The following is a 22,376-nucleotide window of genomic DNA, read 5'->3' as shown; positions in this document are numbered from 1 at the left end:
AGGGTTCAATCCTGACTTTGGATGCTGTCTGAACGGAGTTTGTACGTTCTCCCTGTGACCACGTGGATTTTCTCCAGGTGCTCCGATTTCCTACCGCACTCCAAAGGTGTACAGGTTTGTAGGTTAATTTGCTTTCGTAAATTGTAAATTGTCCCTAGTACTAGTGTACGGGGTGATCGTTTGTCAACGGGAACTCGGTGGACCAAAAGGCTTGTTTCCACACAATATCTTTAAAGTCTAAAATAATGTACAGGGCAAGAACAAATCATCTCAATTGTTGTATCTGTTTTCTGATTATATTCAGCACATCGCCTTACCCGTTAGGAAATACCCCTCATGCAGTTCTGTTTTGATCTTAATTAATAGAATATCCAGGACTACACCCTCAATACACATATTGATATATAACCCTGGCTGTTGAGGGTCCATACTGGAAGATGCAGGAAGAAAACTTAATTGATAAATGTTTTCACTGCGATTCCTGGACCATTTTTTAACCTTAACTCGTCGGCTAAGACCTCCCTTCCGCATTTCTTCAAATGCCGGGAAAGAATTTGTATTTTATCTACTGAAGCAGGCAGATTATTTTTCCACATGCTGAGAAGTTTGTAAATCTGGTCTGTTAAGTCATCAGGATTGGTGATCCTGACAAGCTGGATGGCGCTGCGCCGAATTCGCAGAGACGCCACAAGTAACATGGCATCTTCTTCAGAGATTTCTGAAGCCAGCCAATAAAGTAGATCCTCAGGCGTATCTGTGGTCACAAAAATTGAGACTCCATTAAATATTGAAAACATGTGTATGCATAGCTAGAGCTTATGCACATTAATTATAATGTAGACACAAGTAGACACAAATCTGACGTACCTTCTAAAATACCGATAGGTATTCTCATTTCCATTCCAAGCATGAAAGAAATGGAGTGAATCTGATTAAAATCTGATAACAAAGAGGGACCCAGCCTGGGGGCATTGCCGAGAACAAAGGGGGGGGGGGGGGGGGTGGGGGGAGAATCTCACTGCGCCAAGTACACGTGACAATAAAATATCAATTAATCATTTGCATAATGCAAACAGAAAACTCTGGAGAAACATTCAGCTGGTCACCCTGCAAGTATACTTTCTTTGTTTTATTGGCCTCTCTCTTGTTTACCAAAAGCTTTATTGCTTTATTTCTTTCCACAGAAGCTGCCTGGCCTGCTAAGTGTTTCCAGCAATTTTCTTTTCCCAGCATCTGCAGTTTTCTGAATTTCTTTAATAATCAAAGGTCCAAGCAACTGGCAAATAATAGAAAGTTGCTTACTACTAATTATAAACTCTATCATTAGATATAATGGACTACCATCCTGTCATAACATAAACCATTTCTATGCAATCACAATATTTCAAATGCCAGATACTTTTGGCAGTACTTTGTGTCCAATCTATATTCAGCGCAATTCTACAAAATTATTTATTTGATAATGAATGCCACACATTTTGCATCTCTGCCTCCCACTCAGGTTAGTGCCTACCAACTGCTCTGTTGCAGTGTGGGTTTGAATACCATTTCTTATTCGAATATCAAATTCTGCAGCAGTTAGATTTCTCCAAACTCCAGAGACCTTGATTTAATCCTGGCCTTCGACACTACCAGTGTGGAGATTACATGTTCTCCTCAGTGTCCCATTAGTAGACATGCTATTTGGTCGGTTAATTGGCTTCTGTGATTTGCAGCAAGTGGAGGTGGGTAGCGAAAGAACAGCAAGGTAATGGGTATGTGGGAGGGGAAAGGATACAGGGAAATAAGTGGTGGAGTGGCACTGATGCGAATGCTCTGAGAGCTGGCATTGACCTGATGGGCCGAATGCCTCCATCAAGGTCATTATGAATGGAATCTGAAAATACGAATAACAAAACACTATTACTGGGAAGTAGACTCATTTCGATGGTGCATGGATAAGAATTGTAATATAATTATTATCGGGTTCTCATCTGGCAAGAAATCAAGGCACCTTAGAGATTGTCCATACCATTTAATTCTGAATGTTTTGCAGAAATATTTGCATCTGCATTGCAGCTAATTCATGATTTGGAGTATTAATTAATTGATATATCTTACTGTTTTGCATCTACATATGCGATTCTCCCTTCAAAATAAAAGTTAGGCAACAATTTAAATACAAAAAAGCTAAATCCTGTCTTTGAAACTGTGAGGGGCTTGATGGACATCACAGTGCTTAGACAAATAACTACAGTTCTTCATAAGTCCCTTGAATTATTTCTGTTAGTTGTTCTTTTTTTACTCACTGATGGATGCAGTCCCAAATTATACATTTAGGTTGATTATTGTCACGTTTATCAATTTACAGCGAATAGCGATGTTTTGCATGCTATCCAAACAGATCAGATATACTGGACATATATATAATCGTCAAACTCAAGCACAACATATAGAGCAGAGGGGAAGATATAGAGTGCAGAATGTAGTTCTCAGCATTCTAGTGCATTGTAGCACACCAGTTCCATGGACAAAATCCAATATTCTCAATTGAATGGAAGTGAATCAGACAGTACACTAGCTTATGGAAGGACCATTCAGAAGCCTGATAACAGAGGGGAAGAAGCTGTTCCTGAGGCTGGTGGTGTGTGTTTTCAAGCTTCTGTAACTTCTGCCAGAAGGCACAGAAGGGTGGGAAGCATGCAACGTGCAGCTGTCAATTAAATTGGAGGATATTTGCAAGTCTGAGGAAGGCTATTAAGTTAGATTCTAAAGAGGAAGGGAAGAAACCTGGGAGCTGAATTTGGAGGAAACACAGATACTAGTGCCAGATTAAAGAAATATAATGGATTTTGTCCAGAAGAAACAAGGAGATTTAGTTTAGAATATCAAAGGGTTTATGTTCATTTAGAATGAAGTTAGCTTTTTCTGGATAATAATCTACTGCAACATCTAATTTACTTTCATGATATTTCTTACATGACACTACTTTAAATGCAATGCAATTGTGAAACAAAGGCATTATTCAAGTAGCATTCTTAATTTTAAAGAAGAATGGCTGCAAACTCCTCAGAAAATTTCCTGGTTATGGACAGAGCTGGAGGAAATGCAAGCTATTTGCCAGCTAATGATTACCTGGTGGTGGAACTTTGCTCACACTTGTCGATGAACGACTAAGCACTTTTTCTCTCTATAAACAAAATTCAGAACAATAACAAAAGTAAAAATAAAGCAAAAGTGAAGCTGTATTGTTACAAAAATAGTCCTTTAATGTTAATTCCTGCAACCTTCCACTTGTGAAATCAATTTCACACCCATACTTAATCTCTCAACTGCAGAGATTGTCAAATCAAAGAATAAGTGATTTGGCTATCAAGCACTTTGCAGTTTCCAAAATAATGGAAGATGCAAAATAAATGCAAGCTCTTCCTTCATTACTATATGAAGGTAGGTATATTTAGTGAACCTCATCCTGTAAAGCCTGATTAACTCTAGCCATCCATGAGATCAATGGTCATATTTGTGGACACTCAAACATAACATAACAGTGTTTACATGGTCTGGTTCAGCAGAAACCCAGATGTGGATGCATGCACAGATTTTTCAATGTAACTGTCAGCCTCAGCCCTACACAGCCTTCACGTTGTTGCAGGCAGAGTGCAAGGGAAACAAATGGATACGATATCACGCAGTGGCCCAAAGGATGACATTCTTCACAACATCCAACGGCAGCACCATTTAAATCACTCAATAACTTCAAACACGTTGCCTAATGCAAAGATATTCTGTTACTTATCTGCATGTTGGCTCTTTCAGATTTGCTGCTTTGGTTTTTGCCACATCCCCTGTCTTCACAGTCTTAAAATAAAGATCACAGATCACAGAGGGTGTTGGTGAACCACACCTTGTCCGACACCCTCTTCACCTTCACTGGCTCTCCACAAGGCTGTGTCCTCTCCCCACTTCTCTTCATTCTCTACACTGATGACTGCAGATCCACCCAGCCAAACTGCCACTTTGTAAAATTTGCTGATGACACAGTCCTCCTGGCTCTGCTTCCCAGCCGTACACAACATCACAGCTCAGCCCTGCAGGACTTTATAGTATGGTGTGAAAAGTCTTGTCTTGAGCTAAATATAAGCAAAACCAAGGACATGATTGTGACCTTTTCCCCCCAACAGAGACAGATGGCTGAGGCAGCCACCACTATCATCCAGCAGGAGCCAGTGGAGATAGTGGAGGTATACAAATACCTGGGAACAGCCTTCGACAACCTGCTAAGGTTTTCCTCTAACACAGAGGAAATCCTTAAAAAGTGCCATCAGAGACAGTACCTACTCAGGAAGCTGAAGTCATTTGGGATTAACAAAGACATTCTCACCACATTCTACTACGCATTCATTGAAAATGTAATAACCTTCTCTTTCACCAGCTGGTTCCACTCCATCACCCAGCAAAACAGAAACCGCCTGTTGAATGTGGTCAAGGTCTGCTCAAAAATCATTGAGCAGCCCGTCCGAACTCTCACTGCCCTATGCGGCCAACAGTCTGTAAAGTTAACACGCAGGATTCTTCACGACCCCTCTCACATCCTGTTTCCTGAGTTTGAGTGGCTCCCCTCAGGACGCAGACTCCGCTGTCCGGGTTGCCGGACACAGAGGAGGAAGGCAACCTTCATCCCCGGGGCTGTCCAGCTTCTTAATGCTGATCACTGACTCATGAACATATGAAATGAAATAACCTTTTATATGCACTTTTTAATTGAAGCACTAAGGAAGCACTTTAAAACGATTACTATGTGTTGAGTGTTGAATGTTGATGTGCGGTGTGTGTTGTGTGATTGTGCAGTGTGTCTGTGAAATGCGTGTGTTGGTTGATTGTGCAGTATGCGTGCTGCTTATGTTTGTTGATTGTGTCCCTCTTCTTTTTTTTTTAAAAAGCTACTGTAATGCGCCTTTTTAAATTGCCCCTCGGGGACGAATAAAGTGCTTTGAATTATTGAATTGAATTGAATGAATTGAATTGAAAGACTGTAATGGCCTTCCAAAGCCTTTCACAATTTTTATTGCTCTTTAGTAATATTTTTGACTCGTTCTGTTAACATTTCAGTGTTCTACTACAATAAGAGAACTGAGGAGTTATCCAAGAAAAAAAAGTTGACTTCAGTGGTTGTTAGCCCAACCAATGTCAGGATCGGCAAATGATTGCTCAATGGGTTTCATATGGGAAAGCTGAATATACTACAACAGCCTTCTGAAGTAAGATCTGTCCATAAAAATTCAAAACTTGCTAAAAGTACATCTGATGTCTCATGGTAAAGAAACCATTGTTAACATCTAGATCCAGGTTAAGTTGCGGTTTGTGCAATATCATGGTAACATTAGGATCTCTTGTCAGAGTCCCCTCAGTTCTCTGTTTAGCACCATTGTGTGGCCATTGATACACTGAACATCAAGTGGATTTAACTTCTTTAAAGAAGTGTTTTAGTTGTTTAATTTAACATTAATCTTTCAATGTCTCCAAATGCCAGAGACGTTTAAAAAAGTGTTGAAATCAGTTTTTGACAGAAAATAAAGTTTTGCCCCAGGTTTTCCGTCTTCAAGGCTCAATGTTGTGGGGGTGGGGGGCTCACAGTGGGTGTTGTGGGCAGGGGAGAACTCTGCTGCATGCCACAGATGACCAGGTCCTCCTGTCGTTTCATCACTTCGTACAGGGGGCAGGGAACGGGTGAGATATGCCCACCACACGTGAACCACATATAAGTGGGTGTACGGGGATTATTTGAGTTTATCCAATCACCGCAGTTCAGTCCAATAGGTCAATGGGATGATACTCATTTTGTTTACGGTGCATATTGATGTCACTTGGTTCAGGTCTTTCGTCCATCACCTAGATAGCAAATCTCATACATAGGGTAGCACGGTGGAGCAATGGTAGAGTTGCTGCCTTACAGTGCCAGAGACCCGGGATTGATCCTGACGACAGATGCTGTCTGTATGGAGTTTGTATGTTCAGGTGAGTTTTCTCCGGGTGCTCCGGTTCCCTCCCACACTACAAAGACGTACAGGTTTGTAGGTTAATTGACTTCACTAAAATTGGAAATTGTCCCTAGTGTGTGTAGGAAAGTGTTAGTGCGGAGGGATTACTCGTCAGCGCTGATTCGGTGGGCCGAAGGGCCTGTTTCCGCGCTGTATCTTTATACTAAACTAACAATGAGCCTGGAGAATGTACTGATGTGGGAGTGTCAGTAGACAGATATTTTATTTTGCAGCAATTTAAAAATGAGCTGGCCTGTCCCCTCATCAGTTCCACAAGCAAATGTTTTCCATCAGGGGTCACTTCATCACAAACAGGAGTGGCAACTGTTGTTGTGATCTTTCGATTTTAGAAAACTGCTGCTATTGTGACTGGTATTGGCTAATGTAGCACAGACCCAAGAATTATCAAACCCAAGAATTTGCTGATATTTTGCTGAACATGAATGATGAATGAAGATTCAGATTTATTTCCTCCCATTTAAATATATATCACTCAATGTAAGAGTCCTTGAACAAAACAGTGAACCTTCGTAACAACGGACCTCAACCGTGTATGATGGGTTTTAGGTTATAGCGTGCCGAGTCTCCGTTGCACCGTCCTACTACCTCCGCCATTTACCCAATGAGCAGGCACCACGCGCCGTGCTTCCAGTCATTGGAGCGGAGAGAGCGAGCAGCATGACGGTGGCGTGGGTATATCGGGCCCGTCCCTGGTGCACCGCGTGTGGGTCCGGGGGTTCTGCAACTCCCCACATGCCAAATTCTCACTTGTTTAACCCCCCAATGCCGCGTTTCATCCCTCTCCCGGCCTTGGGTTAAACTTTACTCCCTTCACGGGTATAGCAGACAATCGGCAATAATGAACACCATCCTTGCCCCCCCCCCCGTGGTACGTTATTGTACTTGTAACCATATAACCATATAATAACCATATAACAATTACAGCACGGAAACAGGCCATCTCGGCCCTTCTAGTCAGTGCCGAACACTTACTCTCACCCAGTCCCATCTACCTGCACTCAGACCATAACCCTCCATTCCTTTCCCGTTCATATACTTATCCAATTTTTTTTTTTAAATAATTTTATTTATTAGTACAGTACATTACAATAATACAAGCCAAATATAACTTATTACATTTATTGTACCACTTCATTTTTTCAGCTTTAAAAAGAGAGAAAAGTAAAGAAAGTAAAGAAAGGGAGAAAGAATCGTGATATTGTGAAAAAGTGATCAAAAAGAAAGACACATTAAGCAAAAAGATAGGGAAAACAGTTAAGAAATAGGCCGTAGAAAAGAAAAAAGAGAAAAAGAAACAAAAGCTCTATTATGAAGACCGAGCAGAAAGGGATATACCAACTTCGTATTTTTCATCCCCCTTACCAGATCCTGAAACCATTTCTTTTTAAAGTACTGTTGCACCTTATACTTGTAGTAAGTCGATAAATGCAGACCACATCTTTTGGAAGTGGTCTGATTTGCCTGCAAGAAGGAGTCTCATATCTTCCAGATGTAATGTTTCAAACATATTTGAATAATTTTCCTGCCTTCCATTGTTCCAAAGATAATCAATTCAGCTTTTGGTATCAATTTTATTTTAAATAATTTTGTAAAGATTTCATAAATTTCAGTCCAAAATTTTTGAATTTTTATACAAAAAACAAATGAGTGTGCTATAGTAGCTTCTTGAGATAGACATTTATAACAAATAGGGGAGACGTTAGGAAAAAGTTTACTTATTTTGGTTTTTGAGTAATATAATCTATGTAAGATTGTAAATTGCATTAGTGTGTCTTAGGTTAATCGAGCATTTATGCACATATAGCAAATGTTTATCCCACCCCAATTTATTTTTAAATGATAAAATCGAACATGCCTCCACCACTCCCACTGGAAGCTCATTCCACACAGCTACCACTCTCTGAGTAAAGAAGTTCCCCGTCATGTTACCCCTAAACATCTGTCCCTTAATTCTCAAATCATGTCCTCTAGTTTGAATCTTCCCTACTCTCAATGGAAAAAGCTTATCCACGTCAACTCTGTCTATCCCTCTCATAATTTTAAAGAGCTCTATCAAGTCCCCCCCTTAACTTTCTGCGCTCCAAAGAATAAAGACCTAACTTGTTCAACCTTTCTCTGTAACTTAGGTGCTGAAACCCAGGTAACATCCTCTGTACTCTCTCTATTTTGTTGACATCTTTTCTATAATTTGGCGACAAAAATTGTACACCATACTCCAGTATGGACAACATGCAGGTCAAAGCTGGGAATTTGAAAGTTATGGCCCTGTCCCACGATGCGAGTTCATTAAAGAACTCTCCCGAGTTTAAAAAAAAATCAAACTCGTGGTAAGCACAGAGAATGAACGTAGCGGGTACGTTGGAGCTCGGGGACATCTCTTAGCGGCTCGTACCGCTAATGCCAGGTACTCGGGAAGACTCGCTAATGGCAGGTAAGCTCGGGAAGACTCGTAATGATTTTTCAACATGTTGAAAAATGTCCACGAGAGCCCCGAGTACCGACGAGCGGCATTTATCGTAAATCTCCGAATTCGAATCAGGGCAAACTCGGGAGAACTCTTTGAATTAACTTGTACAGTGGGACAGGGCTTTTACTTGCAATTGTATTGCTCTTTTGCCCAACTTTCTTGTGTTTCTTCCAATAAAAGATGTAGAAAAGTCGGAAGTTGGACAAAAGAACAATAAAATCACAAATAACTTTCATATTCTCAGATGTGTACATGCATGAATGGTTTGTATATTACATTTCTAAGTTAAAGCTATCAATAAACCAAATGGTATGTTAATGTAATAAATGTCATATTCTGCAATTGTGTCTTACCTTAGGCAACGTTAACGTTAGTTTGCATACAGGGTTATGGTCCAAGTTATCCACTGGCTGGTGTTCTCTATCCCATTGCTCGGTCACCTCTGCTTTTGTTACTTTGTAAAACACTGCCATCCCCTTGTAGTGAGGAGAGCAACAGTTACCAAATTCATTCACTTCAGTCAGTTCCAGCTCCAGTCTGGTTTTCCGCTGTGAGTGGAATATTAGTTGATATCCATCAGATGTGTTTTGGTCACTGTCTAAATGAAGTTGTAATGGAAAGTGTCAATGTTATCATTGCCAATTTGAAAGTTGATGTGATTAATTGAAAAGCTTGATCTTTGGCTATGCTATTCCACTGAGGAGAACGGAATTTCATTTAAGCATTTAATATCTTTGTACCAGTCAGCCAAATTGTTTTTAAGGAACATTTCACAATTTTTACTTATCTGATCATATTTAAAAATATTTTACATATGATTATTAAGAAACCACTTTAAAATTCGATGACGTTGATCATTGAAGTAAATTTGAAGTATATTTCTGACCTCTCGATATTTAAAACTGTTAGAACAGCACTTTAATAGGCCCTTCGACCCGCTAAGTCTATGCCGAACAGATAGTTGATACTGTTCAGATTTTTATACCCTCATGTTTTCTTTTGGTGCTTCCACCATTTTTGTTCGATCCAACACAAACCAAATTTCATCGGATGTGACTTTCTATAAATTCAATTATGTTATATGGAATTTCCCAAATACATTTCCTATCACAATGGCAGAAGATAGGAAAGTGAAGAAATAGGATGGAAAACTTAGAATCTGCACGTTCTCCAGCAGCGAGTCCACCATTTCCTTGTTCTGCACCTCGCAGGCCTGCAACCGCTCCGTCCTCTCGGCCAGAGCCGCCTCCGAGAGTTTCAACGAGGCCGTCACCAGCTCCACAAAGTACCGACCATTGTCCATCAGCTTCTCCCACTCTGCCTCTGCTCCAGCCAGCTGCTGGGTCATGGTTTCCAGGTCAGATTTGAGCTGCAGGTTCTCGCTGCTCAGTTGTGTCCCCAAGGCCAAAACTTTGCACAGTCCGTCGGTCCAATGCTCCAACACCTGCTGCACCTGCACATCAGCGATGTATTTCTGATGTTTTTCCAGCAGTTTGCAGAGTTTACCGGCCTTCAGGTTGGCCTTCACGCCGCACTGCATGGCGAGCTGCTGCAGTTCGCGGTAACTCAATCTCCGGGAGACTTCTTCGGGACCATGTGAAGAGGTGATGCCCAGCAGCTCTTAGACTGCGGATTATCCCGAGACCTAACATATGGTCAAATTTCGCCTTTGCAACTTTGAGGCGATCTATGGGTTGCTTGCTCAAGGATGGGTTCCAACCAAAATTATAATCAGACAAGTATGCCTTCATTTTTGCAACTGATTAATGAGAGAAAATATTAAAATTCTTTCTTTCTATAAGTGTTGATCATAAAGATCAACAAGGAGGGAACTGTGGAAGAAAAAAATAATATCCTTCCTCACTTAATTTTGATTGGAATTGAATAAGGTAACAAAAGGGTGTTTTGGATGTGGCAATTGGCAGCTCTCGCTTGACCAGGTGCAGAAGAGGTACATGGGAATGGGCAAAGTAAGATTAGATGTATTACCTCTTATCTGGGAATGTTTTGAAGGGTGGATGGTAAATGTAAACATAAAATAGTAGAGGAGTTAATGTGTTCAAATAGGAACTGCAGATGCTGGAATATCGAAGGTACACAAAATTGCTGGGGAAACTCAGCGGGTGCAGCAGCATCTATGGAGCGAAGGAAATAGGCGACCTTTCGGGTCTGAAGAAGGGTTTCGGCCCGAAACGTCGCCTATTTCCTTCGCTCCATAGATGCTGCTGCACCCGCTGAGTTTCCACAGCAATTTTGTGTACCGAGGAGTTAATGTAGCTTGTTTTCCCTTCTGTGAGGTGTTACAGTAGACCACCCGCACCCCTACCTCTAGTGACATAGAAGTGTTACTGTGAATGGGGGGGGGGGGGGGCTTATGATTGGCTCAGAGAGGAAATGGTGGCACGGGCCACCTAAAAGGTGAGATAGAATAATGTCAAGATGCCCTTGTATTGTGTTTGACCTGTATTAAACATCTGTTGATGCATGAGATTGACATACACAAAAAGTATGTTATGACGAATGAAATAATTGGTATCCATGTAGTAGATAGTATATTTTCGTATAGTTGTATCTAACAAAAAACAAAAGTTTTTTTACTGCACAGTATAACTGTCAGCTAATTCTGCAGTGAAGTTGGAGAACAGGTGAGCAGTTTACTGCAGCCATCTCTCCATGATATGCAATAAAATCTCGAAACAAATCTACGTTCTCCGCTTTTCATTTTCCATTAATTGAGTAAGTGTAAGGTTGCGTGTAGCAACGGGGTCACCAGTTGTAGAATCTACTGAATGCCACAATAGAAAGCAAAGACCAAACGACACTTAGCTAAGCCAGACAACTTGTGACTCGTTTTACTCCAGAAGCCCCTTTTAGCTACATTCTCCTCAATCATAACCCGTGTGTAGATAAGGCCAATTAGTGCATCTGACCTTGAAGTTGTTTTTGAGCTCTTGTGCCTGGACCTTCCCATGAGGCTGCTGGCGAGTGATTAGCGGTAACAGGTTGTATGCAAAATCAACGTGGGCGTGAAGGCGCCACACACATTTGGCCACATTCCTCACTCCCAGCTCTTGGCTTCCTTATGTAAGTGGAAAGAACACACCTCTTTACAAACTACCTACCCACCCATCTCAAACCTCCTGGCTCATCTGTGGAAAATTCTACGGTTCCAAAATAGACCTCATCAGTCTCCAGAGAATCCACAAAATTAGAGTGTTTTCCTCAGTCCCCAATGATTGCCTAAGGTGAAGAGAAGGATTTGGCAAAAATTTGGAAAAGGAAGGTTCAAGATTCAAAAGTCAAAGGTATTTTGTTGTCATATGTACCAAAACTCAATAGATATTTTTAAGGCAGAGATAAATAGATTCTTGATTACTACAGGTGTCAGAGGTTATGGGGAGAAGGCAGGAGAATGGGGTTAGGAGGGAGAGACAGATCAGCCATGATTGAATAGTGGAGTAGACTAGATAGGCCAAATGGCTTAATTCTACCGCTGTTCCTTATGACCTTATGAAATAAAACAATGAGATTCTTACTGGCAGCAACACGACAGGTTTGTAAACGCAGTACATAATACTTCATAACCAATAAACCGAGAAAATCAGAGATGTTGTTTCTCAGTTACTGTTATTCCATTATTATATGTTCTATGTTGAAATGATCTGAAAACTAGATCCAAAATGTTATTGCATAGTTTACCATTGTCAATCATCTGGCAAATATCCAAAATTGAATTCACTTCTGCCTCCTAAAGCAAGTTGGTGGGTGAAGATATAATGTTACATTTATAAAAACATAAGATTTAAAAACTTTTTTGGATACTTGATTAAAAGGGTCATGTGTTTATTTGAAACAAAAAGATAATAACAAATGTTCTGTCCTCAAAAATGTCACTTATTATTTTTTCCTTTTTGATCTTCACAGATAAGAATGTATCTTATGAGAGAAGAGATCATCATCAACATCATCAAATGAACTCACAAAATATGTTTCCTGCTTGCTTATACATAGAGAATGGGAGATTTTAGTTTAGTTTAGAGATAGAGTGCGAAAACAGGCCCTTCGGCCCACCAAGTCTACGTCGACCAGCGATTCCCGCACACTAGCACCAGCCTACACGCATACTAGGGACAATACTAAACACAAGTCTCCTCTCCAAAAAACTCTCCAGCTATGAATGAACATTCCTTGGAGTGACAGATATGATGTTCTACTTTTTAAATAACCTTTTTGTAACCCCGGAGCCATTACTTTCGACTGCCTCCGACCACCTACGGTTACCTATGACTAGCATCACGACCTACTACGACCTACCTATAAGTAAAAAGTATTGATTTTTTCCATGCCGACCTTTTTTTTACGCGTGGACATTTTTTATCAGGCTAGAAAAAACACCGCAACCTACTTGATGCCACGAGTACCTACGACTAGCATTACAACCTACTACGACTTACCTACGACCTCCTACAACCTTGTGGCGATCATGCTGCGAGTATGAGTCAAGGGCAAACTCGGCAGAGGTCGTTAATTAGGTCGTGAAAGTGGGACAGGGGCTTAAGGCAGCAACTTTACTGCTAAAAATCACTGTGCCGCCATAAGGAAGATGCGCTAGAAGATAGTTGATCTTTGTAAAGCTGCTCTCCAGAAGAGATGGTGCGTTCAAGAATTTTGCAGAGGGAATTAACAAAATTACTTTGTTCAAATAAATGTTCTGTGTCTGGAAAACCAGCATTCAAGAGCAGTAATGATCACTGACTCACCCAATGATTTAATGTTGCCACAAAGCTTGAGAATAAGCTGCTCGCCCTCTCTCATTGGAAACTCTTCCGAAGGCTCTGGTGGGCCCCTAAATCCCTCTTCACGTAGCTTAACCAATTCCCATTGTGAATCTTTGGAAGGAACCATCAGCACCACTATATTGTGTAAGTTGTCTCTTTCGTGGTAGATAATAACGTTAACCATCGTGAACGGGATCGCTTCTTCAAGTTTGTGCACAAAAGAAATTAAATGGCTGCTATCGAGTGAAGATGACAAACGAAGGATTATGAATCTGCCAAGAAAGAAGAGAATCGCAGATGAAAGAGCATTACAGCAAGAAAATATTTTGTTCCATGCAGCTTGGTCCTTCCTTTAGGGCCAAGATTACCAAAATCTATAACACAGTGGGTACAATGAAAACCAAAACAAAACCTGCTGGCCCCAACTTTCTGCCCAGACTCCCCATCCAGACTCTCTCAATAAAGAGGGAGGCCTTCTTTCCATTTTCCAGCTATATCGAGAGTCTTCCAAAGAGGTGGAGTTGGCTCCAAGAAAGTCAGTAGGCCTCAGGTAAATGTGAAAGGCCTTTGAGAGAGGCATTCCAAAACTATTGCAATAAATTTAAGTAATTTAAAAAAATAAAGAAAAAGAATTTAATTAAAAGCAGCATAAAATTTGAACTAATGATTCCAAACGTTAAAATAAAAAATGAATGAACCACTTAACAGGATTTTCCTTTATCTATTTACACCCCACAGGTCCTGTGTAAAGCTGAGCAGTGTCTCTAGCCCTCTCTCCCCAGCAGGGCAACTCTTTACTATTGCTAAGTTGAGCGTTGAATCATAGAGTCATGGAGTCATGCAGTCAAACAGGCACTTTGGCCCAACTTGCCCACACCGGCCAACATGTCCCATCTACACTAGTCCCACCTGCCTGCATTTGGCTGATATCCCTCTAAACCGGTCCCTTCCATGTACCTGTCTAAATGTTTCTTAAATGAGATGTTGTGTCAGCATGAGGGCTCCACCTCACTATGGCCTTCATTGCTTGGCCAAGCATGTCGGATCTCGGAGAGGTGCTGAGTAGACAATAGACAATAGGTGCAGGGGTAGGCCATTCGGCCCTTCGAGCCAGCACTGCCATTAAATGTGATCATGGCTGATCATCCCCAATCAGTACCCCGTTCCTGCCTTCTCCCCATATCCCCTGACTCCGCTATATTTAAGAACCCTATCTAGCTCTCTCTTGAAAGCATCCAGAGAACCTGCCAACACTGCCCTGAGGCAGAGAATTCCACAGACTCGCCACTCTCTGTGAGAAAAAGTGTTTCCTCGTCTCCGTTCTAAATGGCTTACTCGTTATTCATAAACTGTGAGTTAATGATCAGATAGATAGAAAGACTCGACACAGAATCTTTGGTCCATCGAGTCCATGCTGACCACTCATTCATTCATTCACACTAACCCTACTAATCGATTCCAATTTTACCTTCCCCATATTGTTATAAATTCCCCCCAGATTGTACCACTCCCCTTTGCACAAGTTGCAGCCAATCTACCGACCAATCCACACATCCTTGAGATGTTGGGGGAAACCGGACCACCTGGAGGAAGCCCACGTGGTCATTGGCAAGCTCCACACATGCAGCAACCGAGGTCGGGATCGAACCTGGGTGTCTGATGCTGTGAGGCAACGGCTCTACGAGATGCACCACTGTGCTGCCTCTGTGCAACCAATAGCTGTAAATCAATTTGGTTCAGCCCAATTCAAAAATGGCAGACATGGCGATAGATTAAAAAAGCCAATAACCATGATTGCTAGTACTTTAACAAAATATCTTGATCTTGGGTACATCTGAAAGCGTAAAACGTAAACTATTTGCAGTGCAGGTCTACCACCAAATTTTCGGGTACTCTTGATTCCAAGGCCATTGATGAGTTATCCATTTTGCTGGACCAACAGAGGTCACGGTCTCTGGGGACCAAGATACCGGTCTACAAAGTTGGCCTCGGAACTCGGCTCTGGGAACGGTCCTGCCTGTTCTGGCTGGGCTAGAGTTCCAGAACCCTGGTCGCAGGGGGCAAATTCAACCGGCCGATTGACCGCGGAAGTCGGCTGTGGGAAAGGATCTGCCAACTCTGGCGGTCCGGAATTCCAGGGCCCCGGCTACAGGGGGAAAATTCGACCGGCCGATCAGCTGTGGAAGTCTTGATGAGGACGAGATCGGCCTCCTCATCCGGCCTCGGCATCACCTCTTCGGCAGGACTTCCGGGGGGTGCGGGGGGGTTTCAAGTGTACTCTTATAATTTTGCCCAGATTAACTAAGGTGCCAGACCACCAATTGCCGGAAAATCAGTGGCAGACCTGTATTGCTTTTATGAAGAACACGGTGTATATTGTGGATTTCTAAGATCACAGGCAACCAAGGATAATTTCTTACCTCTCCACATGTTCAGTTATTTCTATTGCAACCAGCCCATTTTGCACATCTTTCACGCTTACATTGTCCATCACCATCCATTCTTCATCCTTTGATTTAAATCCTAACAGTTTTAAAGGGTCATTAGTTGCTTCTCCATGTTTTTTTACAGGTGCACTCATTGACCTAAAAATTGAGAAGGGACAGTGTAAATATATAAAGAGAAGTGCACGAGGTATTTTATTAGAATAAATAGAATCATGTTTTGCTGCTCCAGCATTGACTGAAATATTAACTTGATTTATCTCTCCACAGATACTGCAGTAGAGGTATAGATTGATACAGTGAGGAAACAGGCTTCTTCGGCCCAACTTGCCCACATCGACCAACATATCCCAGCAATACTAGTCCCACCAGCTTGCGTTTGGTCCATTTAGCCCCAAACCTGTCCTATCCATTTACCTGTCTGACTGTTTCTTAAATGTAGGGATAGTCCCAGCCTCAACTACCTCATTTGGCAGCTTATTCCATACACCCTCCACCCTTTGTGTGAAAAAGTACTGAACAGCATTTAAAAAAAACTTAATTTTTAAGTTATTCCTCAATTCATATTTGTTGGTATTATTTTGCAATGTTGATTTAATCAAATCTCTGTTTCTCAGGTGCCCTCCATAGCTGCACATCTGAGAACATGCAAAGCTTCTCCTGCTGTTAATACCAGGGCCTAACAGTAAATCCCTTAATTTACCGAAAATGATGGCTGCTGCTTCTCTGTACTGCCGCTGTGGCTGCTCGAGGATGGTCGATTTCATCTCCTAATCTTTTCTTATCGAAGCTTGGCGGACAGGGCAGAGTGATGGTAATTGATTTCCGAAACTGCTGAGTAGATGGATGTTTGATATGAACAAGAGGGCTGGTGGAGATGATAGGATGAAATATATCTTGTCTTGACTTCATTACATTCAACAATGTTGAATCAATCGGCTGAACCTATGAGAATAAAGAGGGAGTGCAACAGTGAATTATCTGGTACATTTTCAACCTTCATTATTTATGAAGAGGGTGAGGACAAGTTCAGATCGATTTTAACATGAAGTCGACAAAGTCAACTGCATAATACGGGTGAATAGCCATTAGGCTGGATTTCCACCGTTAGAGCTGCAATCAATTCATAGGCCAATACTTTCCAGAGAAGTTGTCCTAATTGCTCACAGCCAGGGAATGACAAAAACCCTGGAGAAGGCATAGAAAGGATTTGATGACTGATTATGCAACTCCTCAAGGCATTAAATTTTACATGAAAATGACATGCCTTAAAAATATGTGCTTAGTTCTCGATCTGGTAATTTAAATGAGCATTGTGGCCTTTGCATTCAAAGCATAGCTAAGATGTTAATTAAGGCAAGTGGTTGCATATCGATATTGTTTGGACAATCGTGCCAATGTCAGGTTTTCTGAAAAGAAAGTAAGTGCAACATCACACGCGGCACGATGGCGCAGCAGTATAGTTGCTGTAGACACAAAATGCTGGAGTAACTCAGGGTGACGTGAATAGGTTGAGACCCTTCTTCAGACTTCTTCTACAGGTCCTTCAGTCCACAATGTCCATGCTGAACATGATGCCAAGTTAAACTAATCTCCTCTGCCTGCATATGATTCATATCCCTCCTTTCCCTGCATAACTATGTGCCTGAAGCAGATAAGATAGAAGATAAAGAGGGAAAACATTTAGCACCTGCATGTATTTAGAAAATGAATATATAGTGAACATACAGTATATAAATAATGAATATATATAAATGAAAATGAATATAGTCAGAGGGTGGTGAATCTGTGGAATTATTTGACACAGAACGACATGGAGGCAAAGTCAGTGGATATATTTAAGGCAGAGATAGATAGATTCTTGATTAGTACGGGCTTCAGAGGTTATGCGGAGAAGGCGGGAGAATGGGGTTAGGAGGGAGAGATAGATCAGCTATGATTGAATGATGAGATGAATGGCCTAATTCTACTATCATTTATGATGTTTTGATCTTATGAACATAGAACAGGACAGCTCAAGAACAGGATCTTTGGCCCACAATGTCAGTGCTGAACATGGTGCCAAGATGCACATAGCCTATACCACTCCATTCCCTGCATGTTCATATGCTTATCCAAAAGTATTTTAAAAGCCCCCAATGTATCTGCTTTAACCACCATCCACAGCAGTGTATTCCAGGCACTCACGAAACTCAGTGTAAAAAACTTGACATGCACATCCGTTTTAAACTTTGACCCATTCTCCTTAAAGATATGCCCTCTAGTATTTGATTTTTCCATCCAGGGAAAAATATTCTGACCGTCTATCATATCTATGCCTCTCATAATTTTATTTACTTCTAGCAAGTGTTCCTGCAACCTCTGGCATTCCAGAGAAAACAAACCAATCAATCAACCTTTATTGTCATCTTGCAAAGCAACAGTTGTACAGTGCAAAATGAGAAGACGTTTCCCAGGGAATACCGGAGCATCGTACATGAAACTTAAAACATTTCACACATAATAACAGTAAAAACAATCCAGTCCCTGATGAAACAGTATAAATAGTTAAAAGCAGGTAAAACAGCAACATTAAAATACAGTAAAATCAATCATTAAAATGTCCAGGGCAGCTGATTTGAGTGGCCAGTGCCAGAGTTATTAAAATGTCAGTGCAAAGCCGCAGAATCAGGTGACTGTGAGTACAGAGTGACTGTTTAGCAGCCTCACAGCCTGCGGCAGGAAGCTGTTTAGCACTTGTAGTCCGGGCTTTGATGCTACGGTATCTCTTGCCTGATGGCAGGAGATCCAGGTGTGTGTGGAGGGGGTGCAGTTTGTCCTTAGCTATTCTCAGAGCTTTTTTCAGACAGCGGCTCTGGAACAGTTCTTGTACCGAGGGTAGGGAGACGCCAATGATCCTCTCTGCTCCCCTCACTACCCTCTGCAGAGCCTTCCTGTCCGAGCAGTTGCAGTTGGAGTACCACGTGTTCATGCAGTACATAAGTAGAGACTCCACTGTGCCCCTGTAGAAAGTCCTGAGGATGTTGGTGGGGAGTGAGGCCTGTTTGGGTTTCCTCAGGAAGTGAGGAAGTAAGGCAACATGCGCCTTAATTTAGTTCAACAAAGAAACTGACAAGTTACTAAAGAACTTAGCTGATGGGCCCATTTGACAATCCCAGTGTTGTTCCTGGACCAGGTGAGACTGTCTGTAATTTGCACTCCGAGGAACTTTATGCTCTCCACTCTCTCCACTGTGGTCTGAACCAAGTCTGAATAGAGAAGCTAAATTGCTGACAAAAAGTTGTGGTTCATTAAAAAGAAGTCAATGGGACAGTTGGATCATAATAGGATTGAATTTTAACAAGCTGAATATTTTCAGCTCCCATCTAGGAGACATGCTCTGATTTGCACACCAGGCTGGTGCAAATGAGAATGCACTCATAATGTCTGTTCTTGTAAGTGAAATGAAGCTAAAAAAATTTAGCAAACACTTTCCATTTCTTATCTTTGGTGTTGCAGGGCTGCGATGCTGACTTTTGTGCTCAGGTGCAATGTCAGGACTGTCCTTGGTCAGGGAGGTGAAAACACCTGGTAAATAGTAAGCAATATCTGGAGGAGAATGTGTATCAACACATACATTCCCATCTTTAATCCTGGGTCAAGTAATTGAGGTTCTACCCTTTCTTGTGTCTTCCTGCCGTAGTTAAGGATTATTTTATTACAAGGGCCACAGTTTAGTCCGCAATTACTTTAAATAAATTATTTACTTCTAAATTAAGAAATTAATGACTCCTTGATAATCTGTGGCTGGCTGACTAGATTTTCAGAAAATGCAGAGAAGGGGCAAATTCATCGAACTGCCCAAATTAAATGAATAAACTAAAATACTGGAGTAACTCAGCGGTTCAGGCAGCACCTCTGGAGAAAAGGAATAGGTGACACTTCGAGTCGAGGCCTTTTTTCAGACTAATAAATAATTCTTCAGACTAATTCAGAATAAACTAATAAACTAATATTAGGAGAAATATTTTAAAATTCCAACAATAAGCAAGGATTGTGTTGAATTCTAAGTGAGGATCAGCAATGAGCTAATTCCATTCTAAAAGCTGGAGGGGGAGAACAGAATTTTAGGCAATTATTTCCTACCTTTGATTGAACTACAACTGAGGTACTGAATGTTCCATGGGGGTAGGTCAGTGTAATTCTTGAATCCATGCTTAGCTTTAAGTTTAAACCTTTCCGAGGGATGGTAAATGTCTCTTTTCTTAAGCAGGACATAACTGAAAAGGTGCCAAGTGCGTATATCTTAACATCTGCACAGGATATCTGGAAAACAAAAAAAAAAGGTGAATAGGAGAAAAGTAATTTAATTGTAAAACACTTTTGTGAGTGTTCTGTACAAATGTATCTTTCTGATATTTGCACAGTTTACCAACCTTGTGCCCATTGTAGACTCCCTCCAAGGAGTGAGGAATCAAATAGCTTGAATGTGGTTTTGTATCTGACGCCTTTACCATAATTTCACGATAATTTCCCCGATAACGAGTAGTGAATGGGATCGCAATCTTTAAAGGGAATGGAATCTTTATCCTGGAATCAGTGCACTTAATGCTGATCACGTTGCTCACCAAGTTCTCATCATCACTTACAATCACCGAGCTCCTACCATTGATTATTTTGCACAGCAGCTTCTGGGCTGTGATAAATGGTGCAGTGATATAACAACCAATTTGTGGATCATCTGCACTATCCAACTCTGCAAGGAGCCTTAAATAAAAACAGAAAGGGAAGCTTGTTTTACTATATTTAGTAATTATCTGAAATTTTACTTTACTTTAGTTTAGTTTTGAGATACTGCACAGAACCAGGCCCACCGAACCCTCACCAATCAGTGATCCCTGCACACTAACACTATCCTACAGTAAGGACAATTTTACATTTCTACCAACCCAATTAACCTACAAACCTGTGCATCTTTGAAGTGTGGGAGGAAACCGAAGATCTTGGAGAAAACACATTAGAAAATGACAGATTCAAAAACGAGGTTGAATAAATTTTACCCAAACGTCTCTCCCAGATGCGATAAATGTTTGTTTCAAAACGCTAATATACACATTCATTTGTAGGATGTACAAAGTTGAATAAATTTTGGAGCGATATATTTGATATATTTACAAAGCTTTTCAAGTCAAGAATAGAACCTAAAACGGAATGGATTATATTTGGAATAATAGTAGAAGATATCAATTTAAATAAAGACCAAAACGTTTTTTTTAATTATGGGTTAATAATTGGAAAGAAATTGATACTTACATTTTGGAAAAATACAGCCATACCAACTGTTAAAATGTGGATTAGGAATATGATGGACATAGCACGCCTTGAAGAAATGAGACTCCGACTAATAGATAAATATGACCAATTCTTAAGGAGTTGGTCTCCTTTCATCGACTTTTTGGAATCATGTGATGCAGCGGTACCATAAGGATTGCTGATTTCAGTTCATGCCGTGGATAGATCTACATCTCCGAATAAAGATTTGAAAATTTCTCTTTTAAGGGGCCTTCTCTCCTATTTCTACTTTCCACTTTTTCTTTTTTTATATACACACTTCACGTTTTTCTATTCTCTACCATCTATTTTTCCTCTTTTTCCCCTTTCCATTGTTTTCTTTTTCTTGTCTTGCTTACTTCCTTTTCAAAACATAAAACTAGAGGTTGTACATAGAATGGATTACGGTATGACATCGTTGGCACCTAAAATTAGGTTCCACTGTATTGGTTTGTACTGTATTAACTTCTAATAAAATAAACAAAACAAAAAAAAAGAGAAAAAAAAAAAAAAAAAAAAAAAATGATAGAAACATAGAAAATGGCAAGAGTAGGCCATTCGGCCTTTCGAGTTGTTGCCACTATTATATTACAGAAAACATGAACATTTTCACAGATCACGACAGCATCCAAGAACAGCAATCAGATATTAGACAATAGACAATAGGTGCAGGAGTAGGCCATTCGGCCCCTCGTGCCAGCACCGCCATTCAAAGTGATCATGGCTGATCATCCACAATCAGTACCCCGTTCCTGCCTTCTCCCCATATCCCTTGACTCCGCTATCTTTAAGAGCCCTATCTAGATATTGACTAGCTGAAGATAGACATAAAGTGCTGGAGTAACTCAGCGGGTCAGGCAGCATCGCTGGAGAAAAAGGATGGGTGATATTTCAGATCAGGGCCCTTCTTCAGACTTTCGATCTGAAGAAGGGTCCCGACCTGAAGACTTTCAGTCTGAAGAAGGGGCCCAAACTGAAACATCACCTATTCTTTTTCTCCAGAGATGCTGTCTGACTCACTGTGTTACTCCAGCACTTTGTGTCTATCTTCGGTATGAATGAATGAATGAATGAATAAGTTTATTGGCCAAGTATTCACATACAGGAAATTGCCTTGTATAAACTCACATCTGCAGTTCCTTTCTAATCTGATATTGACCATGTATTGTATTTTGAATTTAGTTGAGAGATAAATACAATACCGATCTATGTATTGCTACAAATAGTGTCATGGGACCATTTAATTTGAAAGGTCAGATGGGTCTTTGCCTTAACAGTATATCTGAAAGACATCGTCAATCACTCCCTGAGCACAAACAACCAAGAGTTTGAGCTCAGC

General features: G+C 40.9%; 1 protein-coding gene across 1 annotated transcript in view; it reads right to left on the bottom strand.

Annotated features, from left to right (window-relative positions):
- Window positions 1-414: 414 nt before the first annotated feature.
- The window catches only part of dthd1 (death domain containing 1), a 39,561-nt gene continuing 17,599 nt past the window's right edge, over window positions 415-22,376 (bottom strand). Inside the window, exons 4-12 of the mRNA XM_033033327.1 lie at window positions 20,143-20,473; window positions 19,853-20,032; window positions 16,431-16,672; window positions 15,704-15,868; window positions 13,266-13,555; window positions 8,859-9,103; window positions 3,115-3,169; window positions 868-939; window positions 415-754 (exon numbers count right to left, since the gene is read on the bottom strand). Coding sequence (XP_032889218.1) covers window positions 453-754; window positions 868-939; window positions 3,115-3,169; window positions 8,859-9,103; window positions 13,266-13,555; window positions 15,704-15,868; window positions 16,431-16,672; window positions 19,853-20,032; window positions 20,143-20,473 — 1,882 coding nt within the window. The 3' untranslated portion in view covers window positions 415-452. The remainder of the gene's footprint in view (window positions 755-867; window positions 940-3,114; window positions 3,170-8,858; window positions 9,104-13,265; window positions 13,556-15,703; window positions 15,869-16,430; window positions 16,673-19,852; window positions 20,033-20,142; window positions 20,474-22,376) is intronic.

This window comes from Amblyraja radiata, chromosome 1 (genome assembly GCF_010909765.2).
Source record: "Amblyraja radiata isolate CabotCenter1 chromosome 1, sAmbRad1.1.pri, whole genome shotgun sequence".
Lineage (NCBI taxonomy): Eukaryota > Metazoa > Chordata > Chondrichthyes > Rajiformes > Rajidae > Amblyraja > Amblyraja radiata.
The sequence above is the reverse complement of the archived record's forward strand: the minus strand, read 5'-3'. Positions and strand labels throughout refer to the sequence as shown.